The following is a 23,434-nucleotide window of genomic DNA, read 5'->3' as shown; positions in this document are numbered from 1 at the left end:
TAAAAATGAATTCACAATTACATATGGCAATATGAAAGCATATTTAATTTGTTTAGAGTCACAAACCGCAGGTAAGAGGCCAAGAACCAAAGGGTTGATTGAAGGTTAAATGGTTCAAAGGACTAAAAGCTTTTTGTTTTTTCCCCCCCGGAACAGGATCTTTAGATGTGAGGACGGAAATGTGGGGGCAATTTTGTTTGATCTTGCTTTTCACATTTTATCTGATAATAGGAGGGTACTCCTCCTTCTCTAAATGGTGTGTGTGTGTGTGTGTGTGTGTGTCAGAGAGAGGGAGACTGTACTTTTGCTTCTGTACTAGTGCTTCGGTTGTAAAAAAATCCCTTTAAGGGAAGATCTAACATGCTATTGACACCTAGGGAGCTGTATCCACATTCAGCAGGTAATTAAAGTGAATTTAATAATGACACTCATCCCCTAAAACTCTCATGACTTATCAAGAGATCCAGACTTACATTCTATACTTTTCTAACCTTCACTGTAGTTCCTGAGAACATTCTTAATAGTTACTAATTAGTATGCTTTGAGATGAATAAATGAATAATAAACTTAGACTAAATGAAAGGTCAGTGTGGGGTCGATATATATATTATTGTTCATAAAATTAATCGGTGAAAAGAACAGTTAAAGAGCACACTGGCTCCAAAAAGCCTGAGAACCCCTGATATAAAAAATCGTGAAAATAGATGAGTGCTATAATTTCTTGTATAATGTGTGTGTGTGTGTGTGTGAGAGAGAGAGAGAGGAACATATATGTTTAAAGACTGCAGGCCTTTTGTTTGTAAATCTGCTTACTACAGCCAAGCCTCAGTGCGTCGTTTATTTCACAAGATTTATAGAGGCGATGAAGCCGAACCTATTTGTGTTATTCCAAGAGTCAGATTTCTATCATAAGCGTTCAGATATTTTCTGGTTTAAAAGTCACTTATCTGTGTAAACCATGAAAAAAAAACACCAAAAACATCAGATGTTGGGAAAAGATATTCTCTTATATTCTCTCGAAAGTATGCTTTAAAATCCTGCACAAATGATTTTGCTTTGAGAGGCTGCATCCTCTTTCATAACACAGAATAAACAAGAAACATGTGTGGCTTATGTGTCTAAGAGATAGCACTTACTACAGAGTGCATTAGCGTCAGAGCCTCGTCAGGGCCTGGAAAGAACATTATACACAATTTGATTATGGAGGCCACTTATCTTTATGGATTTAGGAAAATTTTCACAAACGATTACGATATGATCACTATATAACCGGCGCAGATTAGATATGGAAATTGTAGCACTGGTCTGATTTGTAGGACATACAGCTCTGAGTGCTTACCCCTGATCAGCACTAGAGGGCAATCAGAAAAAGCCTTCCTCCTTGCCTAAATCTCCTTACTCCAAATGATTTAAATGTAGGAATATTTGAGGTTTGTACATTCTTAGATGAAAGGTTAACTTTACAAAGCTTCAGTTAGTTGTTCAAAACCAGTTTACTGAATAAAGGTTTTTATCAGTTAAAGGTTTCTAGATTGGACCCCTTGGATGCGTATACTCTCAAAGCCAAAGACATTTGGAAACAAAGGCCATTTATTGCTGAACATGATTTTAACCTGAGTAGGTACCAAAGATACCTTCCCAAACACCACACTCTGGAAAAGTACAAAGAAAATGTATCTGCACACTGAAAGGCATTTAAGGCATAGTTTTGTCATATAAATGTACATTCTTAAGGAGAGTACATCACTGCAAATATTACAAACGATCCTTTTAATAAACAATTAGATCTTGTGTTTTTATGCATTTTGTATAAAGATTTCTAGCATGTTATAGTAAATAGCATAATCATTTATAAAGCATTCACTTTTTGGATAGTTTCATGGATCTAGTTTGGAATTGATGTAGGAATGAGCACAGTACTTTCCCAACTTCTCTCTAACAATGATTAAGCTTGATAGTATTTATAGACACTGTACTAAGGGATATTCTCTAGACAGAAGTATTAATGAGCTTTAAATGTAAATGTAAATTCAAATGTAGGAAGCTAACTTAACAATCCAAAGAAGCTTTCAGGAACTTTTTTTGTACAAAGGTAGAACACTTTGCTTCGAATATCATCATCCTGAGTGCTGAATTATCACCTTCTGCATCAAAGTCTTACTGTGTTTAATTAACACCTCAGTTTTGTGTTCATTTGTATAAACACTATAGGTATTAATTGAACAGTGGGTATTTTGCAGCATGTGGGAGGACATTTTTCAGAAGTTTACAGTCGTGAGTTTACCCTGTGTATCAATGTACTATGTGTTGCTTATGCAATTCTATATTGCAAATGATCTTCATGAACCTTGGTGTCGGTGGATAAGGCAGCAGCATGAGGCCTTTCCCCACATCCACACTAATAAGCGACAAAGAGAAAGGAGACCATTAGTTTTCCATGTAGGCGCATGACAATGAGCCACAATTTCAGTAACAAAACAACAGCAATGCAAGCAACATTTTCTCAATTCTATGCAAATTAGGTATGAAACAGTGAGCTGACAAATTCTAACAATTGGCTCGAATGATTCATTAGACCACTGGGATTAGTTACCATTTACTGTTTAAAAAACAGAAGAAAAACTTATAACTGTGTAATTTTATCTTCTCTTTTTATATACAGGATCTTATTAAATGTCTATAGAGGCAAATTAAAGCAGCAAAGATGGTTGCTACGTCGAGTGAGTGTATATTCTAGTACAGTTAGCTAGCTTTGCTAATCTGCCAGTGAAGCTTGTACAAAACCGATACAAATTATTTAATCAGCCAATCATGTGGTAGCAAGGCAGTGCATATAAATCGTGCAGACATGGGCCAGCAACGTCCGGTATTTGACAGTTCTTTAACAGGACAAGTGAAGACTAGAAAATGTAGTCTGTTTTTCTGCTGAGGTACACAGATGGTAAGGTCAGAACTTGGCTTCAACAGCATGAATCCAAGGACACATCCTGCCTGTCAGCAGTCCAGGTTGGTGGAGGTGGTGTGATTGTGTGGGGATTGTTTTCTTGTCACACTTTAGCTGTTAAATCAGTTATCACTTGAATGCCACAGACTATTTGAGTATTGTTACTGACTTCATTTCCACAATTTATCTGATAATGTTTACTTCCAGCATAATAAAGCACCATGTCACAAAGGGAAAAAGTAATCTCAGTCTGGTTTCATGAACATGACAATGACTTTTTCAGTGGTCTTCCCAGTCACCGGATCTAAATCCAAAGGAATATCTTTGGGATGTGGTTGAACAAGATTCATAGCATGAAAGTTCCCCTTAAAAAATCTCTAAGAATTGTGTGATGCAGTCATGTCATGGACCAGAATCTCAAATGTGGAATCCATGCCACAAAGAATTGAAGCTGTACTAGTATAGTGTTCCTAATAAAGTGCTCCATGAGCTTATATACCTATTATCATTTCTCAGAGCTTAAAAGAAAAAAAAAGAAAAAAAGAAGATCTGGACAGTGCACAAGCAACAAACTACAAGTGACACAAGCCACATTGCTACTTAGCTTCCTTAGGAGAACTCTCATAGGGATAGATCATCACACACATTGAGGTTGATGTACATGTCATATTAATTCAAAATCATAATTACAGTAGTTTTGCCGAGTTCCACACTGTCAGTCACAGCATATAGCAGTAATTGAAATCATTACTCCAGATGTTTCTACATTACCATTCCACTCCATTATTTCTTTTTGCTTTTTAAACTTTTCTCTCAGCTGAAGAAGGTATTTCTTAGTTTTGTTTGCCATGTGGCCTCCTGGTAATCTGATGCAGCCAGAGCATTGTAGTGATTATAAGAGTAGTGCCTGCCTTCAGAAAGCCTGCACTAAAGCTGCTGGTTTTGTCTATAAAGCCTCCTGGAGACGTAGAGGTGACATTTTTTAACGTTATTCAAGCAGTGTTCAAAATTCATTGTGTGTTAAACCAGCTTAAGAGTAAAATCACAATAAAGAGATTAGCCTGCACACTGGATCCTATTTTAGCAACACTTTTCTTTGCTGCATGATTTGTGCAGCTTCATGCTGAATGCTAATTTGAGGGCATAAGTGCAGCACAGCTTGTATAAAGTGACTGGTTTTCTGATTCTTGTCTCATTTTAATAAGTTATTTGAGTGCATATACTGTATATCCTAAAGTACTGACAAAATTTCTGCATTCCAAATGACAGCCTGAGAGTCTGGATTAATGTGCTAGCATCTAGACAAACTAATTTACTGCATAACTGCACAAATCATTTCAGATAATTTTTATACTTTTACTCTAAAGATTTTTGTTTGTTTGTTTAAATGACACAAGTTTAACACTGTTTGGCAGACACAAAGAATTACCACCGATGATTGCTGCCACAGCATGCAGTGCTGTTTCTCACTACCACTTTGATTGATTTGGTGCCATTGCCATGCTCTTGTGATATATTGTGAGAATATTGTTTGTGAGCAAGGCTACATATTGCATATGGAGAACTTGAGGAGAGTTACACTCTATAAAACATGCCATAAATTTGTGTTAGAAACAGCTATGACAAAGGATAAGAAAGAACATTTATCCTGTAACCAATAATGCATGAAATTAACACAGCCATGTCAGAGAGGAAGAGAGAGAGAAATGGTATTTGACTGATTCTGTGTAAGGCTCTTTTCTTTCTGCATTCTAAGTCATATTGAGCATAGTTTAAATCCTTATAAGCTTCACAGCATTTTTATTCAGTGAGAGATTTGAAGGCAATACTGGTGCTATTACGGTCATGACTGCACTTCAATAAAATGCAATTGCTTAGGCCTAAAAGACCATTTCTTTAAAAAACTGTAATATGGCACAAGAAATAGAGCAGGGTCAAAGAAATCAAAAACTGCAAACAAGCCAAACAATGAGTAAACCCTGACATGAGGGTTGGCAATTAACAGAGTGGAGTCCACATAGTGTAGAATCTTTCTTCTTAGGGCTTCTGGTCTACTGCTGGACTTTGTTCGTGAGTTAGGAGCCTCCTGTGGTTCATGGTGTATTTGGGAGAGGGACTGTAGATTGAGTCTGCCTGGATCTGTTGAACGCTCATCAGAGAGGACAGTCAGTGGCCACAGAAGTGCACCACACTTACATGCGCAGCTGCACAGCTCCCAACACTCGCATGGCACCCCTCCAGGAATAATGGTCCACTAGAAATTGGAAGAAAGGTGTGAAAAGGAAAGTGACGATTCATTCACCTGCGCTGGAAAGAAATTTGGCAACAGGCTGCTGCTTCTCAAAATAGCAGCCCAGCATGGTTACAGTGGGGGTCCAGGTCAGAGCATTGCCAAAACCTGTAGAGAACAGAGTAAAGAGGGCATTGTATCACAAAACAAAGGCAGTTTAAATATAGGGTCATAGCTGTCATAAATGCAGAATAGGTACAATGTATTACAATAATGAAACGCTTACTTAGGACTGACGCTTCAAGGAGAAGTAACAGGCAGAGAGATAATACAGAAAATACTTAATAGAAAGAATATAGAAAAACATACTGTATACACATCTAAAGTGAACACCAATAATTTAATACATCAAACATGAATAGTAGGAGTGTAAACCTCAGCCTTTCACATGATACGACATGATTTCATTTAATAAGATAACAATTTAATATTTGATGATAACCTGTGAATCTGCTATATGATATGATAAGATTTGATTTAGTAGTCTTGGATAAATATGTGACCAGCACTGGTCAGAACTTGGGGTCGACCTCCTGTTAATTTGCAGTTGATCATGACATAGGGAAGGACTACTGAATCAGATTTAGGTGCAAATCACATATTCTGTATATTTGATTTTCTCTTATTCTCCTGACATATCTCTCTTGCTGCTACTGGACTTTTTTTTAATTACCTTATTTGCACATATTGACAATTGCTAACTAATCTATCTGTCTATCTATCTATCTATCTATCTATCTATCTATCTATCTATCTATCTATCTATCTATCTATCTATCTATCTATCTATCTATCTATCAGTTAATTAGATTTATGAGAAAAATTGATGCATCAGTCTAAATTGTCACATTATGACACCCTTAATACATAAATAAAAAGCCAATAATGATAAAAGAAAGGCTATTAAGCAAAGCAAAACTCTAATCACCCCCACGCAATCCCCAAGTCGGAGCAGGCAAAAGTGCATAGCGAAAAAGCTAGTGGTTTGAAAATTCCTCTGCAATATTAATTATGTAAGTTCAGTTTTGTTCAGTGGCTATATTGGCAGTGAAAGGAAGCTCTTTTAGTGCATAGAGATGCTATTATATCTCTAACATCAAGAGAGAGTGGCAAGGATGACTGGGGATCTTAATAATTCTGTGTGCAGCATTTGTTGAAAATGTTCTGTATAGAGGGAATTTGCTGTCTGTAAAGATCTGGGAAATAATCACTACACTCTGAAAGCCCTACCAGATGATGATACTATTGAATGCGATGTATAGCTGTGAACTCAGGTTCCTATTCTGAATTTATCAGATAGTGGAGTATTCAGATTATTTTTCATTACATATCAGTATTATAGTAATAGTATAGTAAAGTAGTTTTTAGTATTACATTATTGTATATAATGGGCTATATTGAACCAGTTGAGGGTCTTGGTGATGCAGGTACCCAAGAACTTTCACATCAGTTCCACTGACACCCTTTGCTCTTAGAAATTAATAGTGACCTCCTTGGTTAAATTATTAACCAGATTTATTCTTTCCCCTCAACAGTTCACAATCTAATCGACTGTTGTTGAGATCTACCCTATCGTTGTGGTGTCAGATGTACAATTCTGTGAATACAAATACAATGAATAGTTGTACATTTTTGTATTTCTTCAACCCACATTTTTTGGTCTGCTGACTGGTGTTAAAATGAAGCACACCAATCTGACTTTTTAATTAAAACAAAACACAACAAAGGCTTGTGGCAGGTGTGGTTTCTGCCCAGCACTCTGAATGTCAAAGTGAAATTCAATAAGACAAAAGTAAATAGCAGGACTAAGGGGAGAAAGAGAGCGATAAGTCAGATAGCGAGATGTTTCTCAGTGGCAGTCCTTTTACCTGTCCGAAAGCCCACAGTGATGTAAAGCTGGAGCAGATTTTGAGTGTATGCTCCAGCCACCATGCCCACACTGCTCAGCAGGCCTCCCAGCATCACCATAACTCCGTGGCCAATACATGCACTGAATGCAGAGCCAGCTGGAGCTGAATCAGAGAAACACAGGAAACGCATTTCATGAACCATCATCCTTGCTTCAGTGGATAATCTCACCTGAACGGCGTAGAATTGTACCTGTTGTGTTCATAAATATTGTCCTGTGGTAGTCCCTCTGCTCTTAATCACAATGTCATCATACACATTGAACATACTGATTTTACAGGATATTTGTAGAAAGATTTAGAAGAAAATTGGTTCCCTTTTGAGTTTTTCATGATGTCTCAGGGAGTTTTTCCTTGACACTATTGCTTTAAGCTTGCCAATTCTGAATCTAATACTACATTCAGCATTCTGTAGCCTGTGCATAAATGAGAGAAGTGAGACGTATTGTGAGGTACTATTGTCTATTGTTCAGAATGCTGTACTGTACAGGTCAGTTCTATAATGTCTATTGTTAAAAATGCTATACATGTAAAATGAAATTGAAATACTAAACTGTTAAAGCTATAACACACCGACAGGGCATAAAATCAAATATAATGAGTGCAGCTGAAGAAAAATAAGAAATCATTTATTTTATAGGGACTTTTGCTTTGCTGCACTTTGATCAGCTGAACTTTGTTTGACGCTACTTCTGAGGAACATGACTTCCACAAATGTCAAGAGATTACAAGTGATGCTTAGTGCAGAAATCACGCGGTAGTTCACAGATTGTCAAGATGGCGTGTGATGAAAGGTTTGTACAGAAGCACGTCTTGACATTTGTGGAGTTTGCTCTTATGAAATACTAATCAGTCTCTGCAAGGCCACAAGAGATTCATGCAAAGTTGGGTAAGAATTTTAATCAGCAGCTGCCCTCTGGTGGTAAAAGACACAGGTGTTATCCCGGAAATGCAAACATGCAGTTTCTCTGGACACATCAGAGTGACAGCATTAATCCAAGAAACCTCATGAATGTTTTAAGCTCAAGAGAGCAAACCAAAGTATAGACACAACTACATTAAAAATAACTTAATGTGAGTGATTCCCACCCACAATCCATCAGCACACAAACATAAACATAAATCTAATATGGTTGGATGACCAAAGCATACCTTTGATATATAGAGTTGCTATGATGGATGTCTGGCTGCCTGCTGATGTAGCTGCAAAGTGGTGGTAAAAGTCCATGGAAAACCATTAAAAAAGAAAGGATCACACCAAACTTCAGCCCAAACACAAGAAAGGCTGATATGCAGTGAACCACCAGGAGGATGTAGAGGTCCAATGGCATGTCTCTTCACCACAGACTTCATCTCAGATAGTGAAAAGGAGCATGCACTGCAGCATCAGATGTCTAGGAGAACATATTCAGCATATGATATTCATTACATAATCCATTATTCTGCAAACAGTGGGTGTGAGTTGATTTATAAACATAAATTAAATAACTAAAACCGCAGCAGTACTTACTCTCATGCTGAGTCTGTGTATATGGGTATAGATATAGCCAGGCTTTCTTTTACCATGTCATTACCCTTTCTATATACACTATATTGCCAAAAGTATTCGCTCACCCATCCAAATAATCAGAATCAGGTGTTCCAATCACTTCCATGGCCACAGGTATATAAAATCAAGCACCTAGGCATGCAGACTGTTTTTACAAACATTTGTGAAAGAATGGGTCGCTCTCAGGAGCTCAGTGAATTCCAGCATGGAACTGTGATACGATGCCACCTGTGCAACAAATCCAGTCGTGAAATTTCCTCGCTCCTAAATATTCCACAGTCAACTGTCAGCTGTATTATAAGAACATGGAAGTGTTTGGGAACGACAGCAACTCAGCCACGAAGTGGTAGGCCACGTAAACTGACGGAGCCGGGTCAGCGGATGCTGAGGCGCATAGTGTGAAGAGGTCGCCAACTTTCTGCAGAGTCAATCGCTGCAGACCTCCAAAGCTGAAGAACAGTGCGCAGAGAGCTTCATGGAATGGGTTTCCATGGCCGAGCAGCTGCATCCAAGCCATACATCACCAAGTGCAATGCAAAGCGTCGGATGCAGTGGTGTAAAGCACGCCGACACTGGACTCTAGAGCAGTGGAGACGCGTTCTCTGGAGTGATGAATCGCGCTTCTCCATCTGGCAATCTGATGGACGAGTCTGGGTTTGGTGGTTGCCAGGAGAACGGTACTTGTCTGACTGCATTGTGCCAAGTGTAAAGTTTGGTGGAGGGGGGATTATGGTGTGGGGTTGTTTTTCAGGAGCTGGGCTTGGCCCCTTAGTTCTAGTGAAAGGAACTCTGAATGCTTCAGCATACCAAGACATTTTGGACAATTCCATGCTCCCAACTTTGTGGGAACAGTTTGGAGCTGGCCCCTTCCTCTTCCAACGTGACTGTGCACCAGTGACCAAAGCAAGGTCCATAAAGACATGGATGACAGAGTCTGGTGTGGAGGAACTTGACTGGCCTGCACAGAGTCCTGACCTCAACCCGATAGAACACCTTTGAGATAAATTAGAGCGGAGACTGAGAGCCAGGCCTTCTCGTCCAACATCAGTGTGTGACCTCACAAATGCGCTTCTGGAAGAATGGTCAAAAATTCCCATAAACACACTCCTAAACCTTGTGGACAGCCTTCCCAGAAGAGTTGAAGCTGTTATAGCTGCAAAGGGTGGACCGACGTCATATTGAACCCTATGGATTAGGAATGGGATGTCACTTAAGTTCATATGCGAGTCAAGGCAGGTGAGCGAATACTTTTGGCAATATAGTGTATATATCAGAGTAAATTGTGGTTACTCATACTACTGCACTGGTTAGTTTCTATTATTATGTATTTTGAATTTTGTTCTTATCTGTACTTTAAATGATCACTTTATCCTAGCACTTAATGTGGATTTTGTAGCTGCTCTCTTTGTTCTTCCTACATCTACCATGCCTTTCTTCTGGAAAGTTGGTAGATATTTACTTCTTTTATTGCTGCTTAAGTGCTAAAAGTAGGCGGAGAATTATCAGAGACCTTAGTGCACTTGAACCTGGACCAGCAACTAAGATGTGCAGCTCTATTCAAAAATAAATAACACCATTTAGCCACTTTAGCTGGAGGATTCTGCCTTTTAGATGTAGGGAATGCCCAACTTAATGTTGTTAACATATTTTGTATTGATCTGGAGGGTGTGGAAAATGTGCATTATGTTGAATAGGATATGTCTAATTTCATGAGGTGATTTAGAAGTTCATTTCATAACTTTTCTTTGTACTCTGACTAGAAGTTAGTCAGTTCTAACAGAGCAGCAGCCACCAGGCAACTAGGCAAAAGTCTCAGACTTCCTGTTAACTATTTATAAAGAGGCACAAAGGTGAAAGGAATTAGATTATTTGTGTATGTGAATGACTTGTTGCTTAGTTCCCATGTTTGTTTTATGCTTTGCTATGATACAGTATTGTTAGGTTATGTTGAGCAGGTGGAGACAGGAGGCTACTACTGGCCATAACAGGGCTACCAGTTCAGCCCTGGCTGATTATGAATTATTACATGTGTGGAGGGTATGCATACAAATACTATATTTGGAAAGGCAACATCATTAGTGCACAAATATAATGATCGCACAGGGGCTCATTTTAACAAAGATGCACCAAAAGAATAGAGTGTATTTGTTTTCCAATGATAATCAACAAAAGTCAATTAGAAAAAACTGGCACAAAGATTTCCAATGAATATAGAACTGTAAAGAAACTATACAGTATATAACATCTGCAATCATGTTAAGTAAACAAAGCCCAATAGTGACAAGTGTTCGTTTTGTGAAAACCTTTGTGTCGCATGAGTACATTTCATATAATTTACATCATCAGCTTCATGCCTGGCTCTTACTTTGGCATCCGAAATTTACTTAAGTCGTAACCATAACAGATCCTTCTCCAAAGCTTCTATTGTTTAGCAGCTTCTTATGCAAAGGTTATTTTTGTTTAGTTTTCAACACAATTTTTTTCAACCTATTATTTATGCCAGCATACAAATACCAGCTGTTGGTAGCTGGCTAAACAGCAATTTATCACTGGAGGTGAATTTGTCCCTCCAACAACTGAGTAGCACTTGCATATGAACTTATTTTCCATAATCAAAAGCATAAGATACATGGGTTTTGCATAATTATTTATTTATTTGTTTGTTTGTTTTTTTTTCATATTATTTTTGACATTCAGTTTTGTTGCATCCAATATGGTATTTGTTCCTGAATAGACTTGGGTCTTCTGTTAACTGCTGATAAAAAAGTTTGATCTCTTGCTGGAGATCAAATCAATACTGAATTAGTTTTCCATTATTTCACCAACTCAATCCTGACCATCCTAGTACTGCATTATAAATACTTCAGGAAAATATAGTAAAATATAGCAAACACAGCAAGTTCTACAAACATTCAGAGAACCTTCTGGAGGTTTGCTAAATTAAAACCTATTCACTGAGCTGAAATTATCCATGTATTCATACAGCCAAAACTTTCCTGTCCTTACTGACGCATCTGGGATTTTCTCTTTAGCCCCACACTCACATGACTGTCTCTGTGACAGACAGATATAAAAAAAAAATCCAATTAGGATGCAAATAAATTTTTTCATGGACCATTCTGGAAACACTGTAATGTTGACAAGCTCATTAAATTGAGTTAATACTGACCCTAAAAATCTAATCTTGAAAATCTTAAGACAATGTTCTCATTGAGCAGCTCTTGTTCAGGACATTTGGAAATAATCGAGTATACAGAATAAAGGCTGGGACACTTTCCAGAAGACGTCACACACTGGGAGCAAGGGAACATCTGATTTTTTTTTTTTTTTCTTAATTATTGCAATTTATTCAAGGAGAATAGAAATAATGAATTGGAAATTTGGCAGTGTAGAGAATAGAAGAACATAACAAAAAAAAAAAAGTCATACCGAATCACATCAGTGAAATGTGCTGTGCTGATCCTCTCTTGTGTGCAAAATTTAACACTGAATTGCTTTATTATTCATGACTTGTTTCCGAGCTCCATGACACTGATCTTGCTGAGGCTGGACTTGGGAATTTTACTTAGGTTGACAAAACAAATGACTCACAGTGCATTCTACAAAAGCACAAGGGACTATCCATGGTTAAAATCTCTATAGTTTCACCTTATTGAAAGAAAATTAAATCCCAGCAGCCATCCATAGCCAAGAGAGCATAATTGGCCCTTTTCGGGGTAGGAAGGTATAGGAATTTGTCATTCAGAGTGACACAAGCTAATTGAGACCATCTGTTAGCTTGTGTTTACTGTACAGGGCAGTTAGCATTCTTCTCTAAGCATGTACAGCAGTTTGTCTGCAAGCATGTGTCCCTCCCAAATCCCTAACAGTCATACATTAGGGAAGACTTGATCATCTCTACATTGGATGAAACTCAGAAAAAAAAAAATGCATAGACCAAATAAAGACTTATTGCACCATCCAGAATAAGTTCAAATATCAATGTAAATGGCATTTAGGAGGAGCATTATATGTGCATTTGCTTTTCTAAAGTACAAAACCTGGGATTATTCCCAATGTATTCAGCAGTTTATCTTCACTCTGTAGGATGTTCCACAAAACATCTACATGTCTAAGTGCTAAGTTGTACATTGGGAGAATTATATAGACGAATGCGCATGAGAAGGAGTTATTTCTGCCCTTTGGAGAAATGATTTAGCATCACATTTGGCCCAGCTGTGAGATGATCAGTGTGCTAGTTAACAGTCATTTTTTGATTAAGGTGAAATGAAATGTTTTCTTTTGCATGTATCTCAACTACAACTAGCATTTTCAAACTTGGTTATCCCCAAAAATGAAAATGGAGAAAACGGCATTCTAATGATTCCATTAAACCAAAGCACAAACGCTTTACAGATATTTTGATAGCTGGTATCTGATTACAAAGTGAACTGATGAGGTTTATGTCCATTTCTCTAAAGCATACTGCTCTCTAACAGCTTGATCAAAGCCTGACATTCACTGTGTGAGGAAAACACTTAGATATCAAGGTAGATCACAATATGATATTTGTAGGAATACAGCCTATGTAAGATTTTAAAAAAGACTTTTCCAAATCATTTTGGTAAAATATAGCTCCATGTCCTTGTTCTGAGTTAATATCTCTTTATTTCAACCTATTTTGTCACTTCTGGTCATTTCTAACAAATTTATTGAATATGACTGAATATGTAATTTATTAATTAATGCTACGTTTTTTTGTTTTTAATGTAATGTAAAACATCCTTGGTTTTAAAAAGACTTGTGAACATTTCCTTTTGGGTGAAATATAGCTATTTTGGCCAAAACATGAAACAGTGTTTACTCTGGGAATCTGATAAACTTTGGTAAGAACAAGTAAATCAAAATACAAAAATATCACATTTGAAGAGGGTTTTAGTGGCTGGTTGGTTTCATTGCAAGGATCCTGTATAGAAACAACAACAACAACAACAACAAAAGTAGTAAAAGGCTGGAATAAATTTTATTTAGTTTAGTTAACTCTAATAGTTAACTAATCAAATCTCAAACCTTTAATAAAGCACATGCAGTTAGATTACAGTGATCCTCATTGTTAGCATTAACACCAATTTAAAATCCAGTATATGATTAATAATGCAAACAATTATGGACCAAATCTAGGAATCATTCTCCTGTTATGTGTCTTTTGCCTAAGAAACATGATGTTATATGGTTACAGACAGTGAAATGATACAAAGCACTTTTCCACTGTAGGAATGATAAGAAAGAAAAAAAAAAAGAGGAAATTAAGCCGTAACATTGGATATTTAATTTTAAACTCCAGTAGGGAACAATACTTGTGAAATAAATGTAGAGCCACAAATAATTAACCAACCTTTGGCACCCATTTAATCTTTATTTTAATTTCCATTTTATAGTTAATATACTTTCTGTTCTTCTGTTGCCTGCCACTGTTAGAAAAAGCAGTTAATTTCTGCTGGAGGTTAATCTGCACAGCATAGAACCAAAATGTGCTCATTCAGGTGTCATTTCAGCCCACAACATTGATCCATTGCCTAAGAATCTTAGACTTATAACGAGAGAGAACTATAGGAGCCAAATGAAAAAATGGATGTCAAGCTGTTAAATTCTAATAAAAATGAGAAAAAATACAAGGCAGACATATGAGATTTAGTGATTCATCAAAGATTCAATCAAAATAAGGGACATTTGCCTGATAATATTGTTCGTTGTAGCCTACGGGATGTTTTGCACTTCCCATCTTGGACTTTCCATTAGGAAAGCTAAGCTGTTACATAGCTTACACTATGTTAAACACATCAGAGTGCTTGATGAATGATTTGTTTTGCCAGAGCTTCTCAGTACTGTTTCCACTCATGAGACTGAAGTACAACAGTGAGAGCTACTCTGTAATGGCCTACTGCATGTGGAACGTGATGCTTAAAGAAGAATATGCACATACAGCCTGCATGTGAGCACTACAGGCTTATCAGCTACATCTGAAATTCTCCTCATGGGCAATCAGTTACAAAATAATGTTTCTTTAATGGATGTAATTCCATGAAGTGTAGCCATGGTTGAATTGTGTAATGCGTATCTGCCTCTGCCTTAAGTAAGTAAGTAAGGAAGTAAATAAATAAATAAATAAATAAATAAATAAATAAATAAATAAATGTGAAACTATGTGATCACAAGTGTAAAATTTATTAACATCGAGCAAAGCAAATTTAAACACCTGAATGAAAAAACAGAAATTGAAATAAATGAACATTAAAACTACTGAAGCCGTAAAATAATGTATTGATGAACATTAAAGTTTAATGTAGCACAGTGGTGCAAATTTTTGGTCTGACAAATGTTGTGGGAAAAACTGCAATTTTAAAAAGTTCCATATTATAATGTGTAAAATGTCTAATATGCAGTAAATACATTAAAACATGCAAAAAAAAGCAATTTATATTCACAGGCATAAAGCCATAAAGAGTCATTCCCTCACCATCCTCTTTTTATCTCTTTTGAAATGAATAAGTTGTGGGAAACTTAATGACTTTTACAAAAAACATAGGTGTCGTTTTACATTTTAAATAAAAATGATCTTATAGGAAGCTTCAGTGTATTGAAGATTATGTTTCTATCTGGTAAGTAACACTTTATTCAAGACAATATGCCTATTATGTAGATCATCCACTATACATGTCCCTGTGAATGAGTTACAATAAGCAAATGAATAGATCCCTGATTTACCTGGACTGAAGTACTGTCAGTGCGGCAGGTATAGAAAAACAATGGATTTCTTAGAAATGAACAGTTTATGACATCAGAAATGTTGTATATTCAATCCCTCTGAACTTTCAGTTCTTAGCTTTTAATTTTGGACACATTACTTTCTCTATTGTTACAAAGCGACTAAACTAGGGATTTAAGGCACAAGTTGCTATGATACATCTCTGCACTTTATAACTTCAGAAAAGCTGTACTAATCACTGTATTATGAGTTCAATGCTGCATTGCTTAATCTGCATGTGCACTGTAGGAGTGATGTGAACACAGATCACACTGCTCAACTTGATCTCTAAATGCCACGGCTGAAATCACCAAACAGTGTGTCAGTGTTCACATTGTACAAGTACCTCGTGACGCATGTGCTCATACCAGGCAAATGTCCAAAATTTAATGTCAACTACGTCTCTAGTCCCCTCATGCTGCAAAAATGCTGACAGCCAGGCAATCCTGAACAAGGACCTTTTGCACATCCTACCTCTGTAACATTTAATTGGACTGACATTTTACACTTACGTTTAACAGCCCACTAGACCACGATTATGCCACAGATTCTCTGTAACTCACTGACTATTTACTGTAAATGACTCTTCCTCTTGTGGAAATGATTGTATATTGCATAAATGTGTATAGTATACTGTGTGAATTGTGTTCCATGTAGTTGAATCCAGCACCAAGACAAATTCCTGGAATATTTTTGTGAAAAAAGATTCTGAATTTGATTCACATTCTCTAGGATGTACAGCATACTGTTAAAATAGCCAGATTGGTCTTATGAGCTACCAAAACACAGGCTGGTAGACCATATTCATCATTTTCTATCTAAGCTGGAAACCACTAGTGATCATCCATAAGGCAATTAAATATCGACCAATTAAATAAGCTGGAAAATAACTTAGCTGCCAAAGATGGTTTACCAGCGTTACTTGCTCAGACTGTATTTTGGCATCTGGTAGCTGGTCATGCACTATTAAGCTTGCTTTTTCAACATGAAATTGGCAGTGTTTACATTTTTTGCTGCTTTGAAAGGTAACTTTACTTCAACTACAACACCAACAATGCCTGAGTCAAACATTAGTGTTCGAGAAAAAAACATGAAATCTAGAGGAATCAAAGAAACAGTTTGAAGTATCAGCACAAGCAGAGTTTAGACAGCAAATAAAATCGAACTGCTGTGTGTAGAAACGTTTCGATATGTGAACAAAGCTAATCTGACAGGATGTCAAGCCACAATCACTTCACTCTCAACTACATTTAACACTGAACAAACAAAAATGCTCACCATTTACACTACAATACTAAATGTCCAGTTAAGCAGAAATACAGCTAGCTAGCATTATCCACTCCTTCAGCTTTCCATAGATTTATCCTTTTATAAAAAATGTTTTTGATAAAATTAGATAAACTGAAGTGTGTTAAATATGGAATAATAATTACAGGAGAGCAATTAACTACATATCTAGCTACTCAGCACCAATGCTAAGGTAACATTAACTGATTTTTAACTTACCTTTCCTTTCCAGCTGTGAATGAATTCTTTCACTTTATTCAGTTTCGAGTCCTGCATTCTCCATCAATTCTGCACACATCTTCAAAGATTAGACTCGGCAATGTTGGAAATGCTGATTCCTTTGTGTTCCATTGTGATCGAAGGTGATAAAAAATGCTGGAGTTTCTCTGGTAAATAATTTGGTAAATAATTTTACGTTCTCATGGGTTTGATTTTGTGTGTGAAAAGGGCACATAAAATGCTAAGATGTAGCCAGATAATGGCTTGTATCAGCAGCCATTACAGACTCATTAGTTAATACAGGCTTATTTACATTGCAGTCTGTGCTGTAATTAGCTCTGAGAGCTGACTGTGAGCAGTTTCTTTTTCTGGCTCTGTCCTACAACACATTTTGTTGTGTGGGGGAAAATGACTATATATTTCATTGTGTCAGGTGGTCAGTTTAAAGGTACTTTCTGTAAATGTACATCACTTTTGGGTGACTTTTTAACACTGAACAAATTATTATGATCTGTTTAAACTTGCAATCGTTGCAGATGTACCAGAAAGTGAAATGCAGTTCAACTTGGTTTATATTTAAGTCCACAAAACACCACAGAATCTTAAATATTATGTTACTGGTGACTGTACTGTCCTGCTGCATGTTGAAAGGCCATCCAGTGAATTCTGGGTGAAAGCTTTTAAGATGCGTCTGCCCACTGAATCCAGCATTAAATCAAACCATTATTCAAGATAATTGAATCTAGTTGACAGGTAGTCATCTATCTATCATATTTCACACATGAGGTTGGATGATTTGGGTCATTAGTGGTTCCATTTTATCTTCAAATTTCCTTTTTTTATTACACAGCTCATCTGTCCATAAGACAATTTCAGAATCCATTTGTATATATGATTTTTAAAGCATTCTGTGCTTTTTACTTTGATGCTTAGTTTTGCAAGAATATAGTGGTCTTTGACACATTAAAGTGTGAAATATTTATGAATTTTAATACCACAGCACTGTTGAATTCTCTAATCTTGAGAAGTAGTCAGAAGTTATTGATTACTTTTCTATTAAAGCAGCTCTGACTGCAAGGCTAATCATAGTTTTATATTAATGTAGTTCAAATACATTATTGTTTCATTTATAGAGCTACACGGGTACACACTCCACATAATCTAATAATGAACGATTAACAAAAGTGTTTCTAAATTTCTAATCAGTGACATGGTGAAGCGTTCTGTAAGAGATATTATTCAGCATTCACTTCCCCAGTGTCCTTGTAATTTGACAGATGTCAGTAAGTTTGCGATCACAGGAGAGTTTTCAGAAGAGAGGACTTTGTGCTTTGTGATTTCCCTAAAAGACAAGCTGCATTTTTTAAATTGGTCTTATTAACTTCAAGATAGAGAAAAATGAGGTGAGGAAATTAATGTTTTTAGCAATATAAGTGATAAAAGGAACAAATATGTCCCATGGACATTCCACAACACTAAATGTGACTATAAATGGATTAAAAGAAAGATTCTGGACATGCTGTTGAGAATAATCAACTTTGTTGTGGCCACAGCATACATTATACATTAGAGCACAGTGAAATTCTTTTTTCACATAGCCCATCCTTGGAGGTTGGGGTCAGAGCGCAGGGTCAGCCATGATACAGCACCCCTGAAGCAGAGAGGGTTAAGGGCCTTGCTCAAGGGCCCAACAGTGGCAATTTGGCAGTGCAGGGGCTTGAACCCCCAATCTTCCAGTCAGCGGCACTGAGCCTTAACCACTGGAGCCACCATCGCCACCGCCACAGATTTATATATGACATTCAATGAAACATAAGGACATTTTGGTTAAAAAATAGAAATGGACAAAAACAGTAACAGTGATAAAAGATGAGACTATACCTTTCAAGTGGTAGCCCCTTCCTTGAATTAATGATATATTCTGGGAAGTCTTGTTGAATAATAGATCTATTGTGGCAATACCTCTGTTAAATAATATATTAATGGTGGTTGGAACATGACGTGTCTGTATTATAGATATGATTTGGTGAACTGTAGATTTCCACACAGGCACATGGGAATGCCAAAAAATCCTTTTTTATTCTGTATGAAACAGCACATTTTGTATGATATCTGTGATCTTAGTATTAACTTAAATTCTTTTGATTATGCTCTTATGTAATGACTCTTGCATCTTATATCTTCTTATGTGTGGCGAGCCTGCAGTTCAAATGCTCTCTCTCTCTCTCTCTCTCTCTCTGTCCCTCTCTCTCACACACGCAAACACACTCCAATATGCAACCAATATGCAATATGTAATATATGCATTTGTGAAATAATTCAATCAGCTAATTACATACGTGGCAGCATTAAATGTATAAAATGATGCACATATAAGGCGTGAGCTTCAACATGTTATGCATGCTAATATGGTTTTCTGCTCATCACATTTGAAAAGAGTGCTTATTTAAGTTGCCAATTAAGTTCCTGTTTACTCAAACCAGTCTGGTCATTCTCCTCTGATCAACAAGGTGTTTCCACCCACAGAACTGTCACTCATTGAAATTTTCTGCACCATACACCAATACTGAAATAGTCAACATGTCTACATGTTATTTAATCTGTTTGTAATTTATTAATATTAAGTGTAAGCACAGACAAACCAGAGCATCTTCTAATCACTTCAAAAAGACCAAATCATTCACCATCAACTTAGGCCTTAGTCAGAAAACCACAGCAGGATCAGCACAGATTTCTGTCTCCCCCTATATAGTGCTGATTGTGAATTCTTTAGAATGATAAGACATCTCTGCTCAGCACCCTACAGAGAGGCTCTTAGAAAATTTGAGATGAAAAATTGCAGATGCTGACTATCCTTGGCAGGAGTTTGAATATGAAGCAGTATTTTTTTTAACCTTAAAGTTGGTTGAACATGTCCTGCAATGACCCCTGTCTCACAATTCCTAGCTTTTCTCACTATTATCTCCAATTATTATATAATAATTTTCTCAATATTATCAGAAACAAAGGTAGTGGTAAGGGTTTAAGATACAATCCTCACAGGTATGTTTGTGTACCTTTAGGCATAAGAACATTATTGTGAAGGAACATGAGTGAGCTACATAACTGAACCTTAGGCACTACTGTTGTACTTTTGTGGGCATATTTACACTGTACTTTAGAGAACCAAAATGTTTCTGTACTCTGCCTTTTTCTGACAGTTTTGATGGTGTGAGAAGGACATTCTATTTTGGCAGCCCTTCTGTCCCAGTGGCTCACACCCAAAAAGGACAGGTGTCTCTGTACTTATCCAGATGGCACTGCAACTGACTACAAAGCCTGGAAACTGGAGAAACGACAAGTTAGGTTCCATTCTCTCAAGCATAATGGTACACATACTGTATCATACTCAAATGTGTAAGCTATTACAGAAGGCACAATCATTTTATACAAGGCTCTATGCTGGACCTTGGTGCAGGTTTGATAATATTATAAATCTGATACCCCCATCTTTTCATCTGGTGCTTTCTTACACCCAGGGAAAGCATTTATGTTCTTTTTTGTTGATGCTCTAAGGCTTTTTCTAATTTCAAACCCAGAAAGTCCTTAGAAGAATAACACTTGGAGGGGAGCCTGTGTGGAATTAGCACTATAGGTGATCTCTGAACACAATGCCACAATGTAGGAAGGCTATGTTTTTTGCTTCTGTTTGTGTTAGACCTTTCTGCATTGCTGAGTAAAATCCTGTCCTTCATGCCACATGCAAGAAAAAAATATACTACAACATAATGACAAATGAATGACATTTTTTTCAGTACAGGAAGTGCTAAGGAATAAGCCATTACTTGTGCTATTTTCTCTCTGCTGATTTCAAAGGTTCCTGTATGACTCAACCTGTGTTTATCTATCATTCTCTGGGCAATGGTTAGAAGGTCATGGAACAAAAGTTCCACCTCGGAAGCTTTTGGTGTGTATATTAATTGTTATAGACCTGTCCTTTTTCCCTTGTTTCTTTGTTGTACTGATGAAAACACTAGAGCCAAGTCTGCTCTGGAAGATCACCAAGAAAAAAAATCTCCTTTTTTAATTAAAAACACCACAGGAGATTTGTGAAACAATAACATGCTCCATAACAGATTAAGATGTAGCTGTTGTAAAGAGTGTATAACCATTAATCTTACCTGTAGCCAAACTCCTTCAGATTTGTTATTAGGTCTTACTCTGGTGCTCACTGAGGTAAACAAGCATGGGGGAAAGGAAAGGACAGAGCTTTTATAAGCAACATGGTCTCTTTGAGAAGTTTTCTTAAAAGCAGGGTTTTTATTTGAAAGATTGTGTACTTGTCTGACACAAAGAGGATTCTGAGGAAACATTTCCCAAGTAGCTATGTAATGCAATTTCTATACAATTTTGAGCCAGCATTGTGAAAGGAGCACTTTTCCTAAAAACTGTGTCAAAGTTGCCAGCACTGGCTCAACAGTGGCACTTTTTTTTGCAACAACCCTGCCACTGTTTGGCTAATGTCAGGCCAACATTTGGCTCAATGTTGTTGCAGTCCAGGTCCAGTGGTTGGTCCAGTGTTGGCAAAGGAACACTTTTCATTAGCAACCTTTCCCTGGTAACCCAATGGACAAAATGACATGTCTGTTCGTTTGGGACTTGTAGTTGTACCAGCCTTAACAACAAGACATTTTCTTTTTGTGAAGAAAAAAAAATACTTTTCATAAACTGAACACTACACTATTAGCTATGGTGTAATATGTTATTACAAGAAGGTTGGTGGCCATATTGAGGAAATGTATGTGTGAACCTTGGACATGCTCTAGCTAGCTATCTAGCTCAAATTCTTCTCAGGTAGACGTGAGTGGGATTTCTGTATCAATGAGTCTCAAGTTTGTATTGTCTTATACAGCTCTGGAAAAAAATAAGAGACCACTGCCCAATCTCCAGATTTTTGGATTCCAACCTCTGGAATGTCATCAAGAGGAAGATGGATGGTCACAAACCATCAAGCAAAGCTGAGCTGTTTGCTTTTTTGCAAAAAGAGTGGTATAAAGTTCCCCAAGAGCAATGTGAAAAACTGGTGGAGAGCATGGAGCCAAAACTCATGCAAATCAGGGTTATTCCACCAAATACTGATTTCTTAATGTTATTTAGCCAAAGCATTATTAACCTCTTATTAAACCTCTAACAAGCAAATCTGATTTTATAGGTTCCAGCTATGTAGTCTATTTTGTAGTCTAAATAACTAATGTAGCACTCCTCGAATCAGTTTTTTTCTATCTACATTTCTAAGTATAGACATTCAACCCAAACACCACTTTATACTGCATAGTGGTGTATGATCAGCATACAAGCAAAGAAAAGCAAAGATATTTTACAGCACAAATCAGGTGCCTTTTTTAAATTATTATTTAGGTCTTGCTTTTAGCTTGAGTGACTAGATTTTTTCACTTTTCTTTCTGTCTTATTTTGTTCTTTATCACAGTAGTGCTTTACAGTGTGTCTTATCTCAGTCTGAAGTATTTGTTTAGGTATGGCTATAACTATCAAACAAAAGGATAAAAAATACCAAATAAAACACACAATTTCTGCAGTTCTTCTCAAATAAAGCAAATATTATGGCACATCCTATCTTTGTGTGTGTGTGTGTGTGTGTGTGTGTGTGTGCGTGCTTGCACATGTGGGGGATTAATGCTAGACGATAGGTTTGCTCTGTAATTCCTGTGGAACAAGATGAAGGGCCCATCAGGGACATATTCACAATCTGTGCTGATAGTTCAGCTGATTAAGAACCAATCCAGCAGTGGCACAGCTCAGAGTGCAGAAACTCTTCTATTCCTATTCCTACATCTCTAGAGTAGTCACAAATTACGTTACATATGCAATACAGGTGAGATAGGTGAGAGGACAGCTTCCAATCTCCATCCAATTTGACTATTCTCCCTATCTCTTTCTGGAAAGGTGAAAACAAGATGAGATTGTGAAATTGGCCTGTAAGGCAGCTGGTTGAGGTTGAGAACTCTTCATGAACAAATTCAATCAAATGTTTTTTGTGGTTTCACATTGGAGTCAGTATGAGCTAATGTGCAGTAATGGACATTATAAGCTTGTAAGAGAGATACATAATATATACAGTAACATGGAAGAGTAGAGGGAAATGGGGATTTGAGATGGCATATTACAGCCGTCATATTAGAATAATGGCCCGAATTATAAACATAAGAACAGCATATCTTGACTTCTTGATTTTATTTTATTTTATTTACATAGAGAAGACTAACTTGATAGCATTTTGCTGGGTTTAATGGCACTCAGCTATTCATTAACATATGCAATATTGTTATAGTCTATTGTTATAAGTGCATTTCAGCTCTGGCAGAATGCTGTATATTAATATTCATTTATATAGTATATTCCTGGAATCTAGACTTTATTGGACGTTTTAGAGATTTTGTGATAAAAAAGTAAGTAA

The 23,434-nt window shown here is 36.9% G+C and overlaps 1 protein-coding gene across 1 annotated transcript; it reads right to left on the bottom strand.

Annotated features, from left to right (window-relative positions):
• Window positions 1-604: 604 nt before the first annotated feature.
• si:dkey-246g23.4 (uncharacterized protein LOC559426 homolog) lies at window positions 605-23,421 on the bottom strand. The gene is given in 5 exon segments (XM_058387075.1): window positions 605-5,142; window positions 5,144-5,342; window positions 7,103-7,246; window positions 8,294-8,369; window positions 8,371-23,421. Coding segments are annotated over 5 exon segments (876 nt in total). The 5' UTR covers window positions 8,473-23,421; the 3' UTR covers window positions 605-4,787.
• Between the last annotated feature and the right edge of the window lie 13 nt (window positions 23,422-23,434).

The sequence above is a fragment of the Hemibagrus wyckioides genome, linkage group LG04, assembly GCF_019097595.1.
Source record: "Hemibagrus wyckioides isolate EC202008001 linkage group LG04, SWU_Hwy_1.0, whole genome shotgun sequence".
Lineage (NCBI taxonomy): Eukaryota > Metazoa > Chordata > Actinopteri > Siluriformes > Bagridae > Hemibagrus > Hemibagrus wyckioides.
The sequence above is the reverse complement of the archived record's forward strand: the minus strand, read 5'-3'. Positions and strand labels throughout refer to the sequence as shown.